Source organism: Sebastes fasciatus, chromosome 2, assembly GCF_043250625.1.
Source record: "Sebastes fasciatus isolate fSebFas1 chromosome 2, fSebFas1.pri, whole genome shotgun sequence".
Taxonomy (NCBI): domain Eukaryota; kingdom Metazoa; phylum Chordata; class Actinopteri; order Perciformes; family Sebastidae; genus Sebastes; species Sebastes fasciatus.
Genome location: NC_133796.1, coordinates 35,679,135 through 35,706,581, shown reverse-complemented (window position 1 = coordinate 35,706,581; position 27,447 = coordinate 35,679,135). Strand labels below are relative to the sequence as shown.

General features: G+C 39.9%; 2 protein-coding genes and 1 long non-coding RNA gene across 9 annotated transcripts in view; 1 reads left to right on the top strand and 2 right to left on the bottom strand.

Moving 5' to 3' along the window:
- LOC141759697 (casein kinase I) overlaps nucleotides 1-27,447 on the bottom strand; it is a 407,488-nt gene that overhangs the window by 45,896 nt on the left and 334,145 nt on the right. The window lies entirely within an intron of this gene.
- The window catches only part of tspan4a (tetraspanin 4a), a 192,069-nt gene that overhangs the window by 72,163 nt on the left and 92,459 nt on the right, over nucleotides 1-27,447 (bottom strand). For all 4 annotated transcript variants that reach the window (XM_074622065.1, XM_074622074.1, XM_074622059.1 and 1 more), the window contains one exon: nucleotides 6,518-6,709. In XM_074622065.1, coding sequence (XP_074478166.1) covers nucleotides 6,518-6,709 — 192 coding nt within the window. The remainder of the gene's footprint in view (nucleotides 1-6,517; nucleotides 6,710-27,447) is intronic.
- On the top strand, nucleotides 25,961-26,644 carry LOC141762126 (uncharacterized). The gene is made up of 2 exons (XR_012592732.1): nucleotides 25,961-26,230; nucleotides 26,324-26,644. It is a non-coding gene; the product is annotated as an uncharacterized LOC141762126 (long non-coding RNA).

Below are 27,447 nucleotides of genomic sequence, written 5' to 3'. Positions count from 1 at the left end.
GGGTCCTTTCCATAATGTTGCCAGACACTTACAGTAGCAATCTGAGCCCATCAAACTAGCACTTTTAGTGGACGTACATTGATGTGCACAATTGTGCCGAAGGATTACATTGCAGCCTGTTTAGCGGCTACCGGCTGCAGTGTTCGCCCTCAATACAGGACCCATTTACATTTTTTTTGTCTCCATTAGTCACTTAGACACACAAACTCACACAAAAACATGGTCCAGTTGAAAAATACTGAAATTTACCTTTAATTTGACAGCTTGTACCTTCTGACTTTTTAACGAAAGAACCAGATATTTTGTTAATGCAGTTGCTCATCTGCTGTGCTGGTGATTAAAACGGGACAGTTTCATATCTATCGGAGCCTAAAGAGGTCACCTAATATTGTCTATGCAGATGATGAACTAGATTTTTCCTTCCAGAACATCCATTTGCATTCTATTGTTGTAACTTTGGCTAAAAATAGTGTTTTCATCAGTAATGGTACGTGTCCACAGCCTCCATCCTTTCCACGCTTCCCATTCATTGTCAATGTAAGCAGACGTGCAATGCATTCTGGTAGCGTGGCGGCGCAACTTGAGAGACGTTGGCTGCTCCTCATTTGCATAAAGTTGAGGTCTATGCTACTTTATGCAAACAGGCGTCTGGCGCGATTCGCCACCTCTGGAAACTCCCTAGAAACTTTTAAAATAACTGTTGATGATCCAAAATAAAGACAGATTCAGCAACTACATGTCGTATTTCTCGCATAAAATGTTTTCAGAAACACATTTCAGTGAACTATTTTTGTGATTATATGAGAAGAAAGTTTCCAAATGAGCCGCCATGTGGGTTCCGGTTTAAAAACTGGGAGCAGCAGCCCACGAGGAAAAGCGTTCGTCCAATCAGGTACCAAGTGCCTTGTGTCTAGTGGCAGCCCATCAAGTGTCCAATGCTGGGAAGCGAGGCGATCCCTTGCAATAAAAAAACGCCCCTGTGGACATGTACCGTCAGCATGAAGCTAAAAATAGATCTTCTGGACCTTTAAAGGCTCAGTGATCAGTTTCTACACTAATATTACAACCCACACTCCTTTAGTAACTTTGTCCAAAGACGGCTGCAATACTACATCGAGACTGGAGCTTACACAAGGAGCCGAGTGGCTACATTTGTATGAGGTTTTACATTCATATACGAGCTAAACGTGTCTTCCAGATAACACAATTGCAACCCACTAACTCTGATGTTTGTTGCTAGAAATTACAAGACACACAAAGCAATAACACTTTTGCCAGCACAGTGTGCAACAGTAATTCCTCAAATATCTCAAAGCGACGTGGCAATACTCTGTGTCCCTCATCAGCGATCAACATGCTAATTAACACTGAAATTTGAAGGGAGAAGAGTCTTTCCTAATCTCCCTGAAGTACGGGTCTGCTCTGTCACTCATCAAAGCAGACTTATAATTCACCCGGTCTCATTATATTGACACAGCACAGGAATTGGTCTGGCCACTGTGGGGAAAATGTCATGGATCATGCTAATGATCGACACTAAGACTCATTCCCACAGAGCTCATAATTGCTCACCCTGCTGTGCCATTTTTCTAATGATAAATTATATTTTTTGCCCCCACACAGAATAATTCTTTCTGATAAATGCTGTGCAGTGTCGGTGCTCGATTACATGAGCTTGTTTGTTTATCTAAATACGTATCAATCTTGAAAGGACCTGAGGTTCACACTTTATCAGGGGTGCCTAGTTTGAAAACGTGTATAGATTAGAGCAGAACAATGCACTTCCTGTCCCCTGATTTACATATTAGTGGGTGAGATATAGATCTCTTTTCCCATGGCAAGTTCATGTCAGACACTACTGCTGTAAACTCCTATCAACTCTGCTGTCCACATCAGTTGTATTTCTATTAATGGTGATACCATAGACTGTATAAATGAAATGGATGTAGTCACCGTGAGGTCGTGGTTTGTGGACTGCCGTTTTGCGGCCTCAAGTTTGGCATTTTGGCCGTCGCCATCCTGTTTTTTTGCTACCAGAAGTGACACGAGAGGCTGGAGCTAAGTACAACTGAAAGCTGAACAAGAAATTTTTAGGCAACCAAAAGGGTTATAATTAACTTTCTGAAAACACACTGTGAAAGGGTTAAAGTTGTAAGACGAAAACACGGACAACTCCCAGACCGGACAACGCAATGGTAGCGACCTGTCAATCACAAGGTAGCCACGCCCTAAAGCATCCCCTGCTTTATGGTCTATTTGACCCTAAATGGGACCATAATTTACTAAATGAACATCATACTGTATTGAAGAAGACTTGAAACTAGCGATTGAGACCATAAACTCATGTTTACAATGTTTACTGAGGTAATAAATCAAGTGAGAAGTAGGCTCATTTTCTCATTGACTTCTATACAATCAGACTTCTTTTTGCAACCAGAGGAGTCGCCCCCTGATGGCTGTTAGAAAGAATGCAAGTTTAAGGCACTTCCAACTTTGGCGTCACTTCTCAGATCCGGAGGTTTCCCACTGGGTGATACATTATAATATTGACCAAAAGAAGCAAAGTTTGGGGTACCATTTTTAGTCCTTAATTTTGGCTAATATTTGTTCTTTTTCCAGTGTGCTTTGAAACTGTTGGTAGCAATTTTGATTCAAATGGAGGTGAGTGGATGACTAAAAATGCAGTTATACTAGAAAAATCTTCATGACAGACTATATGGCGTCTGCACTTGTTTTGATTTCACTTAAAGCACTCGTGACTATATCTACTGACCAAAAGCTCATAAGTGATATAATTGAGAATCTTACATTATAGAAGATAAACATTCACTACATTTCCATGCACACTAATATTCAGAATAGGACAAAATAACGCCTTATTCCAAATTAAGCATTTTCCGATGACAAGTGTGATATGACGATATTATTCAGGTTTTAAAATCATTCGTTGGACATGTATACAGTGCATTCGGAATATGCGTCACAATTGGAGTTTCTCCGTCTGTTTGTGACACACGGCCTCTTGCCTGTTTGCGGCCAGCACTATGCGTTGTACACAAACCAATTAGTCGATAGTATGAAGAGATACATGCCCAAAAGAAAATCCCACATTTCTGGTGGGAGGGAGAAACACACCTACTTTTAAACATTATGAAAGACTTGGATATCAACAGGTTTTTGGATATGCGCAAATATCACAAAGCCGACCTTTTGAAGAAGGTGGTTGAAAGAATGAAAGAGGGAGGCTGTGTTCGCATGGTCCAACAAATCCACTACCGAATACTTTAATCCAATTATTATTGTAATATTCTTTTTCATTAGCCATGTAAACAACTTAGTAGGAATAATGTCTTTTTCGAAATAAGGGCAAAAAACTGAATATTTTGTTCATGTAAATGTAGTAATTGTTTTGACATAATTCTGGTTGAAAAGTGATAATTAGTCATAATTTGTTGCACTGGTCTTCGGCGCTTCAACATGACTGACAACAGCTGTTAAACTCCAAACAAACAAGCAGGGTCTGTTCTACTGACGCACTAAAAAATATATGCAAGACATTAAACTGAATAAAATAAGAGCAACCATGTAGGTGGGCAGCGCCCCTGGCAGCAAGGCTAAACCCTCATATGGCTCATAAACTGCAGTGGAGTTTTCTCTCAGAAGACAAGAGTTCCCTATTAAAAATATAATTTTCCTTTTTAATAGAAAGGTTAAATCATATTTCCTTGCTACATAATAGGGATTGTATTATTATTATTATTATTATGTTGTCATCATTGGTGTGTTTTGTTTATTCAAACTAGTGAAACTAAGCGCCTCTGGATTGTAACATGCAAGAAATGTCAGAAGATTTGCATATTTTAATACGTATAAAAACAGTCAGATGTGGCCGGAAGTCAACTCGTAGCACACAGTATTAGCATTCAAGTAGCATAACTGGGATAGTTAGTATTAAGATAAGATAAGATAAACCTTTATTGATTCCCAGAGGGTAAGTTCAGTTGTTGCAACAGCACAAGGACGTAAATACAGTAAATACAGTAAATACAGATAAGAGAAGAGAAAGTACAAAAAGGACTATAAACTGAAATAGAATAAAAGTAAAAATAGAAGCTATACAAGAGCAAATAAAGACAAAATTACAGAGAAAAGTGACGGTGGTGTGATGTGATTAATAGCAGCAGAGTCAGCAAGTCTAGTATATGTCAACGGCGTATATATGATATAATTAATAATATATAATATGATTAAGTAATGATCCTTAGTGTTTGTCTATATTAATGTGGAAATCTAATATAAATATGTAATAAAACAGTGACATATTAACATATGGGATATAGATATAGTACAAGGTGAAGTGTAATAGTGTAACATAATGTATACTACAGTACAGCAATATAACAGAAAATATGAATTATAATGTTGTATAGTAGTATAGTATATAAGTAAGTAAGTAATAAATATAGTATAACAGAATGTAATCAGTCCATTGCTGGTGATATCAGCTTTGTAAGGCGACTGTATTTGATGGAGATGATGGGGATCTGGAGGGTTCTTCTTCCTTGGCAACAAGTGCGGTGGGAAATAGCCACTAGTGTTCAATATTTGCCTGGATTTAGCTGTGTCTATAATGTTAAAGGCATACAGTACTGACATTGTGTCATTGTGAGCTGTCTACGCACAGACAGGCAATGTGGACAGGGCTTTGGGGCTTTGAATTGAAGGTGGAATTTCCAGAATTCATCAGTTGTTTGCAGTCAAGTAACCTCTTGGGTTGTGTGTCATTCTTGATTATTAATAGCCTGTTCTAGTGCAGCCCTTTACACCATTAATAACAATGTCTTAACAAGCTGAAAGGGGAACATTTAAGTCATGACCATCAATTTCGACGGATTGAAAGAAACAGCCACAGCTAATTCATGTTAATTCTATGGATTTATCAATTAACCACAAAGGAAAACTCTTGGCTGTTGTTAACATTGCTGTGTCTGTACTATTTAAGCTGGTTCAAATGTGTTTTTTTCTCATAACGTTGATGTTTTGAAAGGACAGAGTGTCTTTTCCCAGCGGTGGGTCTTCCTCTATAGATGGATAAACGACTTGGCGTCGCATCACGTCATTTTCACACAGGCAGTTGGCAGCTAGCTCCGTAGCTGTTGAGTGTAAACTGCCAGCTGGTCAGAAATCTGAATGTCCCAGTTACATTTATAAACATATTATATCCTTGTTTTAAGCAGTGGTGGTGGAAGAAGTATTTAGATCTTTTACTAAGTAAAACTACTAATACTACACTGTGAAAATACTCCCATACAGGTAAAAGTCCTGCATTGAAAATGTCACTTAAAGGAGCAGTGTGTAGGATTTTAGGGGATCTATTAGCAGAAATGGAATATAATATTCATACCTATGTTTTCATTAGTGTATAATCACCTGAAACTAAGAATCTTTGTGTTTTCATTAGCTTAGAATGAGCCCTTCATATCTACATAGGGAGCGGGTCCTCTTCACAGAGTCCGCCATGTTGCTCTGCCATGTTTCTACAGTTGCCCAGAACGAACAAACCAAACACTGGCTCTAGAGAGAGCCTTTCATGTTTTTACGTTACTTGAAGGCTTCCGTACTTGTCAGACATGCTTGTGAAACTGCGGTAACGTGAGCCTCAGAGTATAAAACCGTGTTACCGCCAGCTGCCGTCTGACTTCTGTTGCTCCTAAAGTAGTGTTATTATGGTGAGGATGGCCTCTGAGCGAGGCGAACGGAGCGTTGGCGGCTCACTTTACCGCTGTCCTGGAAAGGGAGGAGTGAGCGAGGGATACTCAGTTAGGTGCAATCTGCAACCTCACCACTAGATGCCGCCAAATCCTACACACTGTACCTTTAAGTAAAAGTATAATCAGGAAAATGCACTTAAAAGTATAAGTAAAAGTACTCAATGCAGAAACCTCAAAGTTATTTAAAATGGATCCAAATAATTGAAAGAAAAAGCAGCAATTCCTCACATTTGAGAAGCTGGAACAATAACATTTTTGTCATTTCTGCACGAAAAATGACTTAAACGATTATCAAAATAGTTGCCAATTAATTTTCTGTCGGCTAATCAGTTAATCGACTAATCAATCAGGCTGTACTAGCTGTCAAATACTTAAAAAGTGCAATGCTTCCCTCTGAATTATAGAGTAGAAGTACTGTAGAAAGTGGCATGAAAAGACAATACAAACCTCAAATGTAAAACGAAAGATTTATGGTGTGCAAGATATTTTCCGCAGTGAGGCTCGCCCGGAAAGCAGCTGTTCACAACAGTAAATACAGGTTGAATCACCAGCGTGTGTCAGTAAGTGATAGAGAGAAACAGAAACTCATGCTGTTTGAGAATGTCAAAGCTTATTACTTCATGAAAAGTTGGTGATGTTATTTGCCTTGCAAACAACAACATGGCATAGCATGGCATCATCACATCACACAGCCTTGTGTCTAAAGTCAGCGATGGCATCAAAAACTATCCTGGAAAATAACTTACCGTCAGCAGCAGAGGACGGCTCTCTTTGACAGCTCCCACGCAGCCCAAGCAGCCAATCACCATGATTATGGTCCCCACTGCGATGAGCAAGTTGGCTGCCGACAGGGAGGGAAGGGATGATGATAGGGTGGCAAAGTTTCCCTGGGTCACCGAGAGCCAGACTCCCACCCCCAGTATGCCACATCCTCCCAACTGTAGAGAAAACACAAAGAGGCGTAAAGCTGTCAGTGAGCCAACAACACAATCAAACTCATCCTAAACAGAAACACAGTCAAACACGGTGGTGCATAAAAATATCTGCAGAATTGCTGTGGCTTTTTGGTTTGTATTTTTACAAGATTGAAGAGGGGAACGCCAGAACAACTCTTGTCAAAAAGTCAGAACAACAGCAACAATTGGATCAACATAGCAGAACAAAACAACCTGAGCCTCCAAACGGCCCAGCTGAAAAAGGAATAGCTCTACATTTGGGAAAATATGTTCATAACCAGCAGCCAGGTAGCTTAGCTAAGCTTAGCATAAAGACAGGAAACGGAGGGAAACAGCCAGCCTGGCTCGGTGCAACAATAACACACTAGCCCCTCTGCAGATCGCTAATTATGCTATATTATGTTAATCATACCTCGTTTGCTTAAGCCAAACAAAAACAAATTGAAAACATGACAAATTGTTTCACTATTTCTTGCCAGCAAACAGTAACCTCCTGAAATCTCTGATGGTTGCCTGGCAACTAATTCCTGCCAAGAAACAGTCTCGCTGTTTGTCACTGGAATTTGATGATGAACATTAACGAGATATAATGTGTTATTATTATGTATATATTAGTCAACTTTAGAGGTGCTGGATGGTGGATTTTGTTACCTTACAACAAAGTCAGGCTAGCTGTTTCCAGTATTTATGCTAAGCTAAGCTAACTTGCTGCTGGAAGGTAGCTAGGCCTACATATTTACTGTACAGGCGCGAGATGGTGTATCAATCTTATTATCTAACTTCCGGCAAGACAGCCCGTTATCATTCCTAGGGCGTCAAATACCAAGTCTTTGTCACGGCCGTCAGCGTGTGATACCGCCGCACAAGGCACCCTTTAGCGTCTGTATGAGACGCACCGGGCTTTCCATTAACTGCGATGTAAACCCATCCACGGCAATAGTAAACGCTCTGAGAAAGTGCACCGGGATGTGGCGACGTAGTTTAAAGAGCAAAAAGACATACTAAAGGCGGGTGGGAGGGGTGGCGTATGAGCCCAACAGACAAAAGGCTTTCATCCAGAAGACCGGAAAGTTTCACTTTCACGTTACAGGCAGCTGTTCGTTAGTGTCGCCTGTTCACAACGGTCAGTTTTATTTTCTCTTTACAAACGTAGTAGTTTAAAACCCAACCATGTAGTTCTTTCCTAAACCTAACTAAGTAGTTTTGTTGCCAAAACCTAAAGTGACACCAAGCTGCGTGATAAAGGTGCAGTATGTGACGAGTTGGGATGAGAACATGTCGGGCAAGAAAGTGAGTAAGGTAAGCGTATTTCCCAAAATATCACGTTTCCAGCTGTAGTTTGGTTCACTTGGTCCTGACAAAAGAAAAAAATTATAAGAATTGAACTTTAACACTCAAGAAATGATAATAAAAATGACCAATAAAAGCAATAGTCATGTAGACTGGCAAGTAACTCATTCATAGGACGTTTTTGGTGACATCATGCATCATCAGCACTATGGACCTTTTCAAACTTGACAACATAAACAGTCTAAATGGGCCTTTTTGTATTTCCTATTCAATGGTTGTTAATGCAGTAGCTGACAGGAAGTAAACTTGGACCAAAGCTGTTGCCCTAGCAACAGAATGGTAATGAAAAGGTCTATATTGACCCACATAGGAAAATCAAATACCGGTGACTCACAGCATGTCATGTATAGCACACTGTTGCACCTTATGAACTATATTTATGTGACTGCTCTGGGTTATGAGCATTATTAGTCCTGAGTGCAACTGGACCCAGTATACTGTATGATGAATAATGATAAGATGGTAGAAAACAGGACGAAAAAGTGGTGTCTTGGACTGTAATATTATAGGAGGGATAGTTACTGTGAGGTCGCTTCTTTCTCACTCCCTTTTTAATGAGGAACTTCTCTTTTATCTTACTAATGTATGAGGGGGAAATCTCTGCTCTCATGTGCAGACACATTGGCATGTTCACCAAATGATCTTACGTAACTACAGGGTTATATAGGTTGGTCTAATAGATCTCTTTGAACATTGCTTGCATTGAGTTCACACAATAAGCACATTACTTTAATTATACATGAGCTTTTAAATTCATGTCAAACTCACACAATCTAGTAGTTAGTCGGCTTTGCTTTCACATCACAAACACACCAGAATTAGTTTGAACTGAACCACCCATAAAAGATTCAACCACAGTACAGCGATGTCTGATGGCACTTTTTTTACCAGGAAAAAAGTAATATGTTTGTTTACAAACTCCATATTATACCCTACAAAAAGCGGACAGCATTGCGAACACAAAATAATATTTGCAACAATGAGAACATTGCCACCACAACTACAGTACTTGGTTACGTTTTGGGCATTCATTTGGTTCAGGTTCGGGCAAATTTATTTTTTTAATAGTTTTTTAGTTTTTTTTAACTTAGACCATTGCCTGTAGAGGAAAGCCCCTGCCTCACTGGACCAAAAAGCCCACTAACATCTGCCTTTTGTCTTCAGTGGGAAAGGTTACATTCGGCATTCATTCCCGGGACAAATGACCTCTGCAGTAGTCACAGGTATTTATCGGCTCCAGCTCTGATCAGCAGTGATGGAAACATGACATCCGGGTAGGGTGGACACGCTAATGTTTGTCCCTTGTCCAGTGCAATACTATGTGTTGCGCGTTTAAGTAAATATATAATATATAAAATCGACAGGTATTTGGACAATTATTATAATTTATTAATGTGCAAAACATGAAATGAATATGCGCTCCTCAAAGCCACCAGACTCCAGCCTGACAACAGTAATTTTACTTCGCTGATCGTCGTAAAACACACTTTATTCAAACTCGACAGAAACAAAATAAAACTCATCAAAACCGTGTTGGTTTGTCTTTCCACTGTTCCAACAATCACCAACTCTGGTTTGAGAGTTTGAGAAAGACTGAACAAGTAACGTATATAAAAAATAAGTAACCACGGTAACAGGTGCCGGCCTGCCAAACGTGACACAGCAGGAAAAAAAACAGAAAAGCCAGAACAACGGCACGGTATACTTGAAAGGAGTCTTTTGGCTATTTTTAGTGTCTTTTCCCATGTTTTAAAAACCTGCATATAATTACTCAATTCATTTTTATTTTTATTTAAAATTTTCGTGGGAGGAGGGTATTAGTGCCAATAGCCCCCCAACTGTAATTGAACTGGGATCTGGGTTATATTCATCTTAGCCTGTTGGCCCACCAACCCTGTCTCCTAGAAATTACATTTATATATTTCTATACTACTGAAATATTAGTGAATATTACTAAACAACTGGTTAGGTTGTGGAAACAAAAGCACTTGGTTGAGGTTAGGGAAGGATTGTGGTTTCCGTTAAATGTTAATAATCACTTTGTGTTTCGTGATTCAAGTCATTGCAGACTTATTCTGTATTAAACCAAGACTATATCTATATAAACATAAGGAGTGGGTCCTCTGCACGGAGTCCGCCATGTTGCACCGCCATGTTTCTACAGTAGCCCAGAACGGCTTGGGCCGTATTCGATAACGTTACTCGCTCCCGTCGCCGCCACTCTCTCTCTCTTGCTTCACCACTCACTTCCCACATACACACACACTCTACGCACTGGCTGTGCTCCAAATGACCTATGTTACACGCTTGGCATACGGGAAAGGCTTCAGTTGGTTGCCATCTCCATACCTCACCGCTAGATACCACTAGATCCTACACACTGGACCTTTAAAAAAGGTAATAATAAGGTAGTCACTACTATTGGATTGGATTGCAAGATTAGGATGTTTTGGCAAATGACCTACGTTGTCAATGAACATGCGTTAATTTATAACATTTTCTCATTATGTTAACTGTTAATATAATCTGGTCAAAACTTAATTGCTTTTGCAAATTTGTTTGTGTATAAACATAATTTCTAGGAGACAGTGTTGGCCCAGTACAACCATGAGTGTCTCATTTTAATAATAAAAACTGATCCACATGGTCTGTAATTATTTGAACATTTCAAACAAAGAAAGTATGAATTTCCCATTAAACACACTGAATCGTGATATTAGACTAATTATCACCTCAAATAAAGAGGTTAGCTGTTTGATATATGAGACCAGTGTTTGAAGAATTCAGCTCCTCTGGTAGGAAATCTGAACTCTTTGGAGTCCAAAGAAAGAGTTGATCCTGCTTTTTCTTCTTCCAAGGCACGTTTGCCTTCAGAGGCACAGAATGATAGCGAGGGAGAAAAAAAGGAACAAATACGATATGAAAGGATTTTCAGATGCATCCATAGGAAACATCCTTCGTATATACACACACTCTCTACGGCCACTTGCCAGAACTCCCAAAGGCAATACAATTTACATGGCTAAATACACAGTTATTGTTTTTCCCTCCAACTTTTCTTTCTATTTCAAGCCTTAACACAAGATCTTATTTAATGAGCTCTTGAGCTAGAAGTAGGCCAAGGTGAAAATAAAAAGCACTCATGTGGGGCTCCATTCATTGAGGCAGGTTTCTGTTCACTATCTGAAACGGCTGGGATTTCAGCAGCTTGCAAATGACGGGTCGTTGGGTCACTGTCGCTCACAATGGACCCTTATTACGCTCCAGAGTGTATTCTGTAATGAAGATTGGCCGCAGTGAGAAAGGCGAGGGATCACATTCTTAAGCTCATTTGAGAGGAGGATATAACAACAAGCAGGGGCCAAGGACAAGTCCTCCTGAAGAAATTATCAACTAGAGAAACATTAGTTTTCATTCATTGTGCAGCTATAAGTGTGTGTGATATTGCTATCTATTCATTGCCGCCTTCATTCATCTGATGCTTTTTGTAAAATTAGACATACTGTACTGTGGTTGTCTATTTCATAAATGTTACTTAACACTTTATTCAGACATGGCAGGACAATAATGGAAAGAGACACATGCTAGCCGGAGGCATTATATTTTCGGGTTGTCCGTCCGTCCGGCTGTACTGGTCCATTCTTGTGAACGTGATATCTCAGGAATGCCCGGAGGGAATTTTTTCAAATTTGGCACAAACGTCCACTTTGACTCAAGGATGGACAGATTAGATTCTGGTGGTCAAAGGTCACTGTGACCTCAAAAAATAGATTTTGGCCATAACTCAAGAATTTATATGACTATTATGACAATTTCACAAATGTCTAACAGGATAAAAAGATGAAGTGATGACATTTTGGACAGACATGGATGTAAACTGCAACTTGACTGGTTGCCGGAGGAATACAACCGCAAGGCGGTAATTCTAGTCTTGGTAAAGACTGATCTGACATGAGAGGAATCTCCTCAGCAACTTTAAATTAGGGCTGTGTATTGGCAAGAATCTGGCGATATGATGCGTATCATGATACAGGGGTAACTATTCAATATATTGCGTTATATTGGGATTTTTTAAAATCAAATCTTTGGAAAGATGTCATAGTATAAAGAACACACGAGCAATTCATTTAAGAATAGACAAAAATAACACATTTATATTGCATGCAAAAAACTGCATGTGATTATCATAAAGTCTTAATAAATTTCTGTAAAGGGGAGACTCATGGGTACCCAAAGAACCCATTTTCATTCACATGTCTTGAGGTCAGACGCCATGCCAGTTTTTTCCTCGCCAAAATTAACATAACATAATGTAACTTTGGAGCGTTATTTAGCGTTCTTCATGACTAGCTAGCATGACATGGGTGGTACCGATGGATTCCTTAGGTTTTTTAGTTTTATATGATGTCAGTATCTAAAACTGAGTCTGCTACAACCACCGAAAGATTGAATAGCGGCCGTCAGATTTGTAAGAGGTTAATTAAAAATCGATAATGTTTTGGAGAATCGATACAGTATCACACAATATTGCAGTACTCATGTATATCAATATTTTCTTACACCCCTAGTTAAACTTGACCCATTCTTTGTTTTTTGAAACTGATTCTATTTTGGTTGTGCATTAGAGAAGATAACTAAGTGATGCAATTATTAGTCAAGTCAATTTCATTTACAGTACATAGCCCAATATCACAAATCAAAGATTCTCCTCGAGGGCCTTTAGCATTTGTACAGCATACAACGGCATCTATCCTTAGACGCTCGATTCAGAAAAGGAACACCCTCTGGAAAGAAAGTTTTTCATTGCAGTACTCTTATTCAGGTGAACATAATGTTGTTTCAGTTTCTCTCTGTGTGTTTTTGACCTTGGGCTGCTGCAGCCTTTACATGAACACGAAACATTCAATTCAGACTTGTGCTGTGTTGGAAGTTTTACAGAAATGTTACTACTATAGGTTTGACCTGTAGTAACATTGCCGTTGTCGTGACTTTAGGTAAAAATGACTCATGTGCATGAAATCGACATGTCAAATTGACATTTACCTAACAAGGTGCATGTTGGCAAGGGGATATTATTATATTGTAAGAAGGCAAATGATTATTATTAGAGATCATTCTTAATTTTTTTAATTAATCCTTTAATCGGTATGTGAACTGTCAGAAAATAGTGAAAAATACCCATCATTATTTCCAAGGTGAAATCTTTAAATTGCATACTTTTTCTGACCAACATTTCTAAATGAAAAGATATTCCATTTACAGTCATCTAATGAAGAGAAAAGCAAGAAAACCTTGCCCTTGAACAGCTGAAATCAGCAATTTTTTTGCCCTTTTCATTTGATAAATTACTTAATTTCCTGTCAATAAATGAATAAATTATTTAACGAATCATTTAAACACTACTATTCATTATTATAATGTAGGACTGACTAGGGCTGTCGCAATAACAGCAATATCGCAGTACTGCGTTATTGAAAATCCAAAAGCATGTGATGACAAGCAACCGCCACAACCACTATGTTCACGTTTTTCTTTGAATTCTTTGCAATGGGAACGCCGCGTATTTACACTATGCTACAAGCTGTCACCTGAAGGAGGTAAATATGCATCATTTTTAAAAATCTTTCAATGGTTTGTGCAGAACCTGGTTTCAGGAAAAGTAACAGAAAACATTTTAAAAGGTTACGTCGTTCATCTCTTAAACAGAAAACAGCTGCAGTTTGGCCTTTCCACTGCTGAGTGGACAAATTGAACTGCAAACAATTGGAGGAAAGGGTTTGTATTTTTAGACAAAGGCCTGCCTGCTCCCAAGTCTACACCAGTGACCATGATGGCATCATGTTTGAGATCCGCCCTTTGCAAGTGGAAACTAAGGTTTACTCCAATGGTAAATGGACTTGCATTTATATAGCACCTTTGTAGTCTTCTGACCACTCAATGTGCTTTACACTACATGTCAGCATTCACCCATTCACACACACATTGATGTACTGATGACTGACTTTAGTTACTAAATGGAAGAATGTGTTTTGGTACAAATGTGAAACAAGGTCTCCGACTCACGATACTTTAAAATGTTTCATCATAAAGATGCAAAAAAAATATACACCGCCATCTGTCCGAGTTTTATAATCATTACATTCAACTGTATGATGAGAAAATCTAACCACAATCAGAATCAGATTTATTTGCCAAGTACGTATGCACATAGAAGGAATTTGCCTGAGCGTCTATTCTGCGCTGAGCGTTGCACATTTCGTGTTTTTTTCTGGTCGCCAAGAATTGAAAAATGTTCAACTTTGGGTAAAACAATGCACTCGTCACTGTTTACCCGGCCGTCCAATCACAATGGAGGAGGGGCGGGACAAATACCACAAAGACCAACCGTCACATCCTACATGTCGCTACAAGTGCTGAACAACAACGGGGGAGAAAATAATACACATCGTCTCCCCCTAGATGATTCAGCCTTCCCTTCATCCGGATGAAGTACTCTAACTTGTGACGACCTGTGGATATTCCATATCATAGCAACCAGACGCAACCAAAGCGTCACAGCTGAAAAAAACGCTGCACCTCATTGACCTTCTGTGTTCTGCATTTAACAATAAACAATTTCTTTAATAGTTTCAAAACTGTCATCTTTGTTTACAAAGATATAATACCTTATAATAGCCTAACAATAAAGCTTATTTATACGGCACTAAAATCAGGATAAAAGAAGTTCTTTGCAAATAAAAAAGGCAGTAATACCGGATATTGCGCTGTTGAGCCAATTATTATCACCGCAGGGGTAATTCCTTCACTGCGACAGCCCTATCCTGACTACTCGCAACATTTAATCACCACAGTTTCCAAACTGTGGTTTTGTTTGTACAGCTAGTTTTGAAGTTTCTCAAAAACCCTTCCATGTAGCAGCCTTTTTACAAGGCATTTTTACTTTCGCTCTGATCCATACTGGTCTTGATTAGCACCCGTCCCCTCAAAAACAGCAGTTTAAATCTTTACAGTCTCACAGATTTGCAGTGTTTAAATTGATGAAGCCATCTGGACTGCCTCCTCTTCTCACAGCAGGTTGGTGCATTTGAAGCAGAGCCTCTGATTCTGGCTGCTGATTAAAGCCCAGTCAGAGAACATTCAGTTTTCTTCAATAAATACCTACCAACTAAATGGCCTTTATTGTATGAGAAACATCACCAAAGTTGGCACGGCGGAGCAGAATTACCCACATTGGATATAATTTTGATATGGCGATGAAAGGAAGTCTCTCTGAATGATTTCCACTATAAAATATATATGCGCAGGAGATGTACTTGACTCCTGGGCTCGCGATGTAAAATACAGGTGGATGTTTTAATGACTACATTCACAGTACGTGACTACCAGTGCTCTGATCTCATTGCAATTATGAGCGCTCCATCTAGAGCATGGGTCAGGAATACATATGAATATAATTATATTAGTATGATTAAGGCCATAATCTGAATTCTTATTCATACATAAATCAGATGTAAAGCTCTCGGGGCCAAGGATTAGCAGAAAAGAGTTTTCATGGGTACCACCACAGCAAGGAGTGTTAGTTTGAATTCCCATGCTTCATGTATTATTTCTTTTTCTGACACTTTGATGTGTGAATCATGAATTCAGTTTCCCCCAAAAGCGTGAATTCTGCTCCTTAAATCTGCTCTCATGATCATAGCCTGGTGATGAGTTTTAAAGGGTATTATATAGGAGATTTTATTCTTTAGATGTGTGTTACATTTGCAGTATTTGATTTATAAAAGTGGTATTCCTGCATTGTTGATTGGGTTCAAATATCTAAATCTGATCCCCACTGATGGGAGTCATCTAAAACAAGGAATCTCTATCCGTCTCTATGAATGTGGGTATGTCCTTCGCATATCTCAAGAACCATTCATCCAATGTACTTCACACTTGTATTGCTGGGGATTCAAGGACGGGCAGTGTCGAATATGTGCAATTTAGACCATATTGGAATTTGTGACATGTTCAATATTAATAAACTTTGAATAAACAAGCGAACAGCGCGCTGTTCAGGGGCGGGGCTTCAGGGCTCTGCCAACCCGGTCTTACTCCCAACTAGTCAAATATCGCTGATCGGGCAGTCTCCTGGGGGAAAGTCCTGTGTATGTTTGGGTTGGTAGGTTGGCTTAAGGTTCGGAAAAATATTATGGCTTAGGTTAAAATAACTTCTTGGTTAAAGTTAAGGAACAATCATGGTCCTGGTTAAAAGAAACCCTGAGTCTGTATTTAGCTGGTTTGGGGGATGATTTTCAATGGGTTCAGCACAAGGCGTTGCAACCCTTTAACTTTACATACATTCATTTGATTTGAACTTATTAAAAATGTAACTTGATAGAACTTTACACTGATTTGCCTGATGAGGCACAAACTAACTTCACATACTTGCGGTTGTTTGAACTTCAATATTTTTCTTTGAAAAGCCATAAAAGCTACTCACAAGTTCAATTTTAATAAAACTTGAAAAGTTAATAACTTCTGTCAGAGTGTATAGCCCGAGGTCTTCCTGCATCATTTCTGAGGGTTGACATGTTTCATTTGGTTAATGTTTACATCTGACATTCTTATTTATATCTATACAGCCAGCCCACATGCTTTCTGGGTGTCAGTACTGAACAACGTTTGAGAACAAGTCAGGGCTGCCAACATCAAACTTCCTGCCATTTGGCAGCAGATCGTGGCTGAAGCAAACTGATAGTACATGAAAACCTCCACCATCAGTACATATCACAGTGTGAAAAGCAAAGCTGTGAATAATCCCTGCTAAAAGCAACAGGTTCTCATTCTCAAATCAACAAGAAAGGTCATTTGGACAGCACCAACAAACGCTGGATGTTTCAAATCGACTCAAACGTATTCTGATCTACCGTCCGTATTAAGGTCAGGTTAAGGTTGAGTTTAGGAAACTGCTTGGCTATGATTATGGAAAGATTAAATTCATCATTGAGGATAGTGAGGTCATGTGCTGGGGGTTGGGGTTTTAGTAGCCAGTTACATAAACAAACCTAATACATTTGTTTAAAACTAAAAACCAAAGGATTCAACAGTTTCCCACCAGATTATTGTTACTGGAAGTGTAGAAGCACAATTTAGACCTTCATGTCTGGAAAAACATGGCAGAAAAAAATAAATAAGTGTTTCCCATTAATTATCAAGACTGTGGCGGCCCACCATAGTCTTTTGTGTCCTGTCACAGTTTCATAATGAACCGAAAATATTTGTGCACTTCTCAACGGGTGGGCTGGCTGGCCCTCGCCGGGTGCATTTCCTCCGCGATGGTGCGCACACTACGCAGCGACTGGCTCTAGTTTGGCCAGGGAAGACCTGGGGGTGAAGGCGGCTCGCGGCTCCGTACTATGTTATAAGTCCGAGGACTTAGAACTCTGCGTGCCCTCTCTCCCTGTGGGGAGGGATGGTGGATGGGTCCAACAAACACAAGGCTTTCATCCAGGAGACCGCTCATCCAGGAGACCGCTGTTCGTGTCCCGTGTTCACAACGTTCAGTATCATTTTCACTGCAGAAACGTAGTAGTTTTAGCTCAACCATGTACTTCTTTCCTAAACCTAACTGTAATGGTTTTGTTGCCTAAAGATAAAGTGACGCCAAAGGTAACTATAGCGGTTTTGAGCCTGAAAAAAGAAATGCCAAGGGGCGGTATGTGACGAGTTAGGATGAGAACGTGTTGCACATTTCAGTTGAAAAGGTCTGTAGATTATCCAGAGTAACCAGGATGCTATTAAGTGCTCAGACAAACAGGAGGGACTTAATTGAAAGATATGCTTAAAGAGAAATAAAACAAATTTATTGACATAGAAAAGTTGGAAAAAAATGAGGTGTCTTTGGCGATTAGATCCCATTGTGTCGTCATTAAGGGCGTAGTGATTCCATGAGCTGTACAGGAACATCCCCCTGATAGAGTCCAGTAAATGAAGTGTGAAGTGTAAGGTGGATGTCTGAAGATGCATGCACGGCTCTGCTTATTGATTTTTTTTCTTTTATCAGCCTTTAGCACAGTCTAACCACATTTGTTAGCTGCAAAGCTTTGAACTAATCTCAAGTGAAATATGAACTTAACTGGCTGGATGGCGTGTGAGAGTAAACTGTGCATCCTTAAAGATGCTCTTTTTATCCACCAGCTCTCCTGAGGGCTGTACTCTCTCTCTGTCTGTTTTATACGCCACGTTTTATATACAAATGACTGTCGTAGTCAGCAGGAAAACGGCGGCCATTCTTCGACTACTGTTGGAGGCAGAGGATGGACATGGTCTCATTATACGTCTCGAAAATCAAGACCATGATTCGCCACCGGCCTCCACACATATAGTACCATGATCAATAAAGCTCGTGGACAGCTACAAACGTCAGGGTGCCTTTTTATTGACTTTTGAAACTGATGATGAATACAGTAAATCTGCAAAAAATCTTTGTGGTTAAAAGTTTCTGTCTGGTGTCCTGGTTTTTTAACTTGACTATGTTCTATAAAAACAGATTGGAGAGATTTTTGAAGGTATTTTTGAAGGCAACATCAGTAGAGCTGAGCTTAGCTGGCTGAAATCTTTGAAAGCCATTTTGCTCAGCAAGGCAACTGCCATCCTTGATTGTCATGGTCACCCCCATAGAGAAGTTAAAATGTTGCTCTGTGAGAGCTGCTTCACAGACCTTAAATCTGGGGTAGACAGTATATTTTTGCGGTCATTGTGGAAAAAATTGTGGCAAAAATTCCATAATAACCTTTCAGCATATTATAATTCAAGTCGTCTGAGAGAAAACTAGACTTCTGCACCTCTTGGTTCTGTCTTCAGGCTTCAGAAAATCTAGCCCGTGGCAGGAAACTTTGCACAATCACAAGTCATTTCAGAGAGAGGATGTTCCTATGGCTGTTCTGCAAATGCAGATGCACAAGCACGTCCCTTCAGATGGTGAAAGTCTGATTCACCGGTAGAACATCCTGCAGGAAAAGCTGCTATTCCAATAATAACTGTCTACACTGCAAAGCAACCCAAAAAATGAAGACAGACCCATCAAAAAGAGAGTCTGACAGTATTAGTGAAATGTTTCAAAGATGGAGAGAAAATGTTGCTCATAGTATAAACTTCGGCTAACTTGAGCCGTGAGCCGTGAGCTAGCCACAGCCGACTAATCTATAAGCAACCTTTTCTCTTAATCAATCTAAAAGTTTAGCCTTCTGCATTATGGTTAGCAAAAGGCTAAACTATTGGCAACATTTTCTCTCCATCTCTGAAACGCTTCGCCAAAATTGTAGCTCGCCAGAGCCTCGAATCACAGTATGTCATCTCAAAGGGCTTTACAGGCCCACGAGTTAGCAAAGAAAACAGGACGGTAGGTAACGCATGCATGTATATAGAGAACTGGTACAGTGTTAGAGGCAGGCTCCTGTTCATTCCTATGAGAGTTGCTCAGTGGCGCATGAAGCCAAAATTGCTTGACTGCCGAGTGATAAAGTACCCGGATCATCCGGCGATCTTCCACATCCATTGGGGTCACAGAGCAGGCACAGTAGCGCCGCAGTCGGGGGTTTCATTCACATGAACAGAGGAAGGAAACTCACTCTGGATTCGGCTATTAGTGTATTTTATAACGCTTAGGATCTAATAATTTAAATAAGGGCTATTCAAGTGTTCATACTGGGGAGTTGATTTACCTAAAAATAAAATGATCTGCTGAGTTACAGACATTTCATTCCCAATGTAAGTCTATGGGAAAAAGTGTTTTTGGGCCAAATGGCATCACGTGACGGACACGGAAGTTGTGATTCCACCGTTTGGCCACTACGAAAATTTGCTTCAAAGCCTGGCGCTCTTCCTGGTGGCTTGATATAACGGCATCGGGATCACAATCGGGATGATGTTTGAAATGAAAGACTCGTACAGGTTACTGTATGAAGGATATGCCCATACTTGTTTGGTGGGAGCAGCTTAGGACAGAGAGAGGAGAGCTGAAGGATGAGGGCTGTATCCAAAGCCTACCCCAGCATTAAATGCTCTAGCAAAAAGAAACAGTTTTGAAAATACGATTTTAACTTTGATAATACTTCCCCTGCACATTAAAATGTAACAGCTTTAGCACTCTAAGTTATTTGTAGCACCTTTAACATTTCTAATATTGTGCAAAACTCCATCAGATCTTATTAAAGTTTAATGCAGCGATCTATTGCCATGTTAATATTGCTTCTTTTCATTCATATACTGCTGTGTTTTTAATGCTGTTCTCTGTAGTCCTTTTATTACATGTGACATGGAGCCTAATGAGTGCTCAACATTGTAAACCTCTTATTCCAAACAGAACATTTAAAAGTCAATAATAGTAATAAATCATGCATGTTTTTTTAGTGTTTTTGTTAGTGCGCCATTGTGTAAATAGGAAACCTTAGGCTGTTTGCTGCCTTCCTATTGGGAATTTGAAGATGCTAAACATCCAACCCCTTGTTGCTAAGGAGAGCAGAAACACCAAACTTCCCTCCAGCATCTTCTTCTCTGAGTTTTCGTCAGAGCTAAAGTGCAGAGAGACGCTTCAACACAAACCGTGTTCACACCCGTGCAGCTAGAAGCACATTAGATAGATGTCACGCAGCAGAATATATTGCTAATTAGGACTACTAATTAAATTATGATAAACTAACGCCTTTAAGTCAATGTGGCTGAACATATGTTACCAAAATAAAATTGGTAATTGAAAACATTGCATATTTGATCAGAGATCATAACTTGGTTCCTAAATCTGCAGTAGCTTATTAACACAATCAAGTTTCACACCAGCAGCGGCCCATTTGCAAAGACAAATTAATTCATTTTAACTAATTCAAAACTGCCCCCCCATCCATTTTTCATGTGAATTAATTTACAGCTACTGCGACGCCCATTTTTACGCCACATCTGTTCATTTTGAGACAGTATTTTTTTTTTAAAGGAGTGAAATTAAGAAAAACCCACTTCTGTGTTTGCAGCAGGAATGCTAGAGCATGTGAGAAACACGGTCTCACATGACTGAGCCCAAAATCAAAGAGTCAATAATGGAGCGCTGAAATGCATTTATGTCTTATTGATGTAGATTGTCGCAGGAGGTACACTATTATGTTCCCATCATTGATGTGAAAGGCATAAAAGGCTTTTACAGAATATGAGATGAATGTACATAGAAAGTATGAACCAGTTTGACATCTTTCTGAACATTTGGCAAACATCAAGGAAGAAGTTGAAGTTGCTTTGTAAACCTCAGACACAACCAAGGACACTAAATTCTGCACTTAAAAACTCTTTGAGGCTTTATTGAGATTTACGTAAACCTGCTACAATGTCACTCTGAAGTACATGTCACTTTTGTATGGTATAAAAAATGTATTCATCCTTATATAAAGAGATTTGTCAAGCAATTTTAGGGACACACAAATCTCATCCCACAAATCTCTCATTGATCTTCTTTGACATAAAATTGCTTTGCCAGAATTTTGCAATTCATGGCAGCAAAGATTAGAGCCCACAGAAAATATACTGTAACATCTCCCGTAGGAGGTTTATGTGTCAGTGTGACAAAGTCTTCCTCACACCCTCAGGTCTCTGCAATTCCTCACCTGTCCACTAGTTGCCCCTGTTTAGTTTTCCCATCTCTGCTGGTCATCTGACTATTTCCCATCTACCTGCACATCTGTTCTTGGTTTAATTATCAGCGTCATATACTTCATGATTATTATTTTCTCAACGTGAAGTCACTCATTTTATTGGGGGCAGGATTATAAAAGGAGGTGGGAGGAGCTATTTCAGGTGTCCCTGGTTCTGTCAGGCTGATCTCATACAACGTTTGTAGCTATACCGACGAAAAGTAATGCACTGTAATTCCTGTATATCCCACAAGATCAATTCTTGTAATCCACGTAATTGTGAACCAGCAAGTATAAAGAGCAACAAACATTGCGTAAGGAGGAGGTCGGGGTGGATGTGTGGGTGAAAAAACACTGGACATTTGCCCAGAAGATCGGTGTACGTGTGTGAAACCAGAAGTCAATGTTCAAACCACAATCTTTTCCTAAACCTAACTAAGTAGTTTTGTTGCCTCAACCTAACCAAGTTGTTTCCTGTGAAGACAGAAGTTTATTTTGAAAAGACTGGAGCGGAAATTGACATGTGTGTCATGTGTTGCTGGACATTCGTAAGAAAATGCACGAAGAATTAGAAATAACTTTTTGTAAGATATCGTACATGAGGATTGTATGAGGATAAGTTGGTTCTGTAAGCCAAAGTCACATTCATTTTTTCCCATAGGCAGTGTTAAATGGTAAATGGACATTTATATAGAGCCTTTCTAGTCTTACAATCACTCAAAGTGCTTTACACTAAATGTCAGCATTCACCCATTCATACACACATTCATACACTGATGGCAGAGGCTGCCATACAAGGTGCCACTTGCTCATCAGGATGTAAACTAACGCTCACTCACACGCACTCACACACTGATGGCCCAGCCTTCGGGAGCAATTTGGGGTTCAGTATCTTGTACAAGAACACTTCGACATAGGAATGTCACAAGAACCGATACTTCGGTACCAATTCAATGCCAAAATTATGAAAATGTAATGGTATTTGTTTTTCTACAGTAATACAGGTACCATCAGAGACTAACTGCGTCCCATAGTCCCAGGGACGATGCATCGATGCATCCAGGGGGACCCACCCTATTTTTTCCCTGATAACGCTACATTGTGAACAACAAATCTTTGTTGAAATCAGCAGGAAGAGAGCTAGTTAACTTTAGCTGTTAGCATCCAGTAAGCGGCACAGTCCTGCACGGAGCTAACAGCTAACGTTAACTGTATGTGGCATTTGCATAATGATGCGTTCAGGCTCTATTATCTTTATCAGTAAAAAATAGCATTTTTGCTGTGAAACATAAATAAATCCATTTGTTTGAAGGAGATGTTTTCAGAGCAATAGATAATAGAGACAAACAACATCCTAACAAATAACAGTATGCAAACAGTAATAAAGGAGTGTATGTTGAAGTACATCGGATGTACTGTTTCACTTTTGTTTTTTACAGTGATATCGAATTGGTATCGAGAATCATGGAATTTCACTGGTATTGGTATCAACTACTAAATTTCTGGTATCATGACATCCCTACCTCAACATACTGAGTGCAGGAGACGGGGATCGAACCACTGACCTTCTGATGAGTGGACGACCCGCTTAACCTCCTGAGCCACAGTTGCTCCCTGTTAGTCACACACTACGAGGCCATGGCTCCTACAGTCCTCTGTTGCATATTTAAATTATGCTTGGAGGGAAGGTGTCTTTGTCCTTTAAGGATTGTTTTTTTTTTTTAAAGTCTAAACGGAAGTTCACTTCCCCATTTAGTTGTTGCTTTTGCTGACCTGTAGTGTAATTCTCACCTTGCTGCAGTGATGTAGAAGTGTTCTCCAAGGGGTGGTCAGCACACCATAACATCACTGCTGGATGTGTTTATGGGTGCAACAGAACACACTTTAACCACAGCTGTGCACCGGTACACTGATTTTCAGCTTGTAGTTCTTCTACTAACCTTGTCACGCCGTCTCAGAGAACTGCTCCAAAACCTTTCCTACGCTGCCAGTTTGTCGGCATTCAGGTCCTTATTTCTGTTGCCAGTAACACTGAACTATGACATTATGTGAAGGAGTTAGTTGGCAGGTTACATCTATGTTTAATCCACCATGAGATAAATGCACACGTTTTCAGAAGCACCATGTTTTTAGGGTGGTAACTGGCGCTGTCCTGTTAAAGCCAGGACTCCTAAGTGCTGTACTGTCACTGTGGGTTTACCTGATGTGGGTGCGTGCTGAATATCTAAATATTCCACTGACAGTATGCAAGTTTGACTAATCCCTTTCCGCCTCTGAATGCTTCATCCAACAAACAAATCTCATCTCCCTCTTCTTTTATTTGCAGAGTTGGTGTGATGAAATGTAATAAAAGCCAGGAAGATACAGTGTTATACAATCAAACAGCCTCTGCAGTAATATAGTGATTCAATAAAATCCCTGTTAAGTGGGTTTAAAACTGAAAGTATTATGTAACATAAGATATGATAAAGAGTTCAGTAAAGTCGCTGTAAATTAATTATTGAATGACAAATCAACATCATGATTTACAAGCATGTAGAAAAACTCCAAAACAATAAAACCGTTGGATGAAAGACTTCATAATCTGTTACAGTTACAGCAAATTCTCTGTAAAAATCAATTTCTTCCTGATTCATTTTTCAGAGGGACACTGTGAAATGATGTTTTCCAGTCCCTGCTGCATTTATGAAGTGCATTTTTTTTAGACGTTAGTAGAGTAGTTCCCCGTCGTGCATGTAATGGAATTTCAGCAAAGATAACAACGGAGCTGACGGGGCCAAAAGTTCTACATGGTGCAGTACAAGAACAAAAGCCTGTTCAGTTTCTATTAGCAAAATAAAAGGCATTAAGTATCGCTGGTTTTTCTATGCATTAATAATTTATTAAACAAGTATCTAGGGTGAATATTTGCCCACAGCTCTTCCACAACTGTCAAACAACTGTTCGAAAGATCAAGACTTCAAAAAGGAAAATATAGATCACAGAGTAAACAAACCTCACTGCCTCACTTCATAGGTCTTCGTAGCTTTTTGTTACTTCCATCTAGCTAAACATTTGGTGATTGTGTATTTGTTTGACAGTTGTTTGAACCTTAAAGGACCCAAAAAAACAATTTTCTCCATCAGCATCTTACTAGAAGTGATTAGATCCTACATGAAGGCTTTTTTTGCCACGGTTTGGGCAATTTTGGTCATTTCACTGTTGCATTTTCTGTTTTTGTTGTTGCTTTTCTCACTGGTTTGAAGTTGGGTGGGGTCTAGTTTTTGTGTGATGTCATGTCCTTCCATGCACCAATCAGAGTTTAGCAACATTTGAAACAAGATGTAATTGCCCCTTCGCTAAGTCCCACCCCCTCAAACGCAGACTGGCCAATCGTGGTCTGACAACTATACGACTCTGCTCTGTAGACTCTCATGCAATCATTTCAGATTTTCTTCATTTTCAGGCTGGTTTTGTGGATTGTGAGTTAGTCATGATTAAACGTTGTGCTTGGGGTACGTGTAATACTGATACTTGTTACCCGGAGAGGTTGGAAGGAGATAAATGTTTCTAAAACGTTACGTTTCTACATAAAAACCTAGAATAGAGTGCTTATAGTGTGTGTGTACGTGGGAAGTGAGTGTTGTAGCAAGAGAGAGAGAGCGGCGGTGACGGGAGCGAGTAACGTTATCGACTCTGGCCCGAGCAGAAAAAGTTAACAGAGTTTGGTTTGTCCGTTCTGGACTACTGTAGAAACATGGTGGTGCAACATTTTAGGTTTCAATCAACAAGCAGTATTTTAAATTGTCCAGCTGAGTCTTGGATTTCTTTGTTGATGGAAATTGAAGAAATAGAGATTTAAATTGGTAAAAATATTTCCAAGTGCTGTGGTGTTGCAGCTTAGAGCAAAAACCAAATGAGATGCTGCATCTGTATCAACAAGTACTGAGGGAAAGTCAGAAAGGGCTGATTAATTGAAACAGGGCTACTCAATCTGACACCTGAACAATAACCACACTTAAGAAAAGCGCGCTGGTCTATTTCCTTCACACAAAGGAGGAGGCGGGAAATCGAACACTAGTCCGTCTTGCTGTGACGCAACAAAGTTAACCACAGAGCCGCCATGACAACCTACCATTATGAATATATCACTCAGTCTTTGTGCAGCTTGTCATGGCCGTCAATAGAAACTCAGACTCATTTGACTCATGGAGAGTAAGAAACCTTTTTATCTTTAAGAGCATTTCCTGTCATGATATCATCTTGGCAGCCTAGTTTTTCCTTGTGTTTCCTCTGTTTCCCTGCCCTTTTGTCTCCTGTGTGTTTTTCCCTGGTTTGTCTAGTCTGTCAGTGTGTTGGGAGGTGTGACCTTCCTCCTCTCCCTCCTCCTCTTGGGCAGGCACTGCTGGAGCAGCTGACAGCAATCAACCGATCAACCAATCATCACACACACCTGCAGTATATCTACCCCGGTCTTCCTGCCACTCATCGCCAGATCGTTCCGTCACCCTCAGTGGTATTAGACAAATTCAGGCTCTCTTAGATTGTACTCTTGACTTTGCTCATGCTCTTGTTTTTGGACTTACCTTGTTTTTCGTGCTTTGCTCAGGTCTGCTCACCTACCAGCTGCAGCTGTTTCCTGGTTCCAACCTGCCTGCTCACTCCTACCCTCTGCTCCTCCTCGACCTGGATCCCTGCCTTTGTGACTTACCAGCCTGTTCACTCTCCAACGCCATTCCACCGCTTGGAGCTATAGTGGATTCATCTGTTCCTCCGGAAGGATTCCTGGACACCCCCTCCCCGTGCCCCCCGTTCCGTGAATTAAGTACTGTCTTTATTATTGCCACGTTCTGGACTTCCAGGAACCCAAGCCCTGTTCAGTGTTCATTTAATATTAGTGTAATAAAATTATCTTTGTTACACCTTTAAAGGACGTGTGTGTGTGTGTGTGTGTGTCTGCATTTGAGTCCACGCTATTGTGTAAACCAGAACATAACATTTCCTGCGTCTTTTGGTCCTTTATTAACTGGTTTCTAGCCACTAACACAGTGTGAATGAATTCTTTTCCTCCCACTTACTGTGTAGAAATAGAGTGGAAAACACCTGAGGAGTTTTTGGGGCAGCCAAGTGGAGCCAACTAATCCATTCATATTAATATTCACTTGCACTTCATCTTGGTGGAAGAAGTATTCAGATCTGTTACTTAAATACAAGTATGAAAACATTCATGGAAAAGCATTTAAAGGACCAGTGTGTAACAATTAGCTGGATCTATTGGCAGAAATGGAATATAATATTAATGTGTGTGTTTTATTTAGTGTATAATCACCTGAAAATTGTAATTGTGTTTTTGTTACCTTAGAATGAGACGTTTATATCTACATAGGGAGCGGGTCCTATTAACAGAGCCGGCTGCCATGTTTCTACAGTAGCCCAGAACAGATGAACTTTTCCTGCTTGGGCCGGAGTCGATAACGTTACTAGCTCCGGAGTTAACCCCTGTCACTCCAAGACACGGGAATCCTCTGTTGGTCTTGAGGAGCTGCAACATTTATTTCTGAACTGCAACTTCAACTGTACATTCAATTGATTTTCTCAAAGCTAAACTACATCTGTCTTCTGCTCCACTGCACACATTCGCCACCGCTCTCTCTCTCTCTCTCTCTCTCTTGCTTCACCACTCTTTTCCCACATACACACACTCCATGCACTAGCTCTGCTTTTCTCCAAATA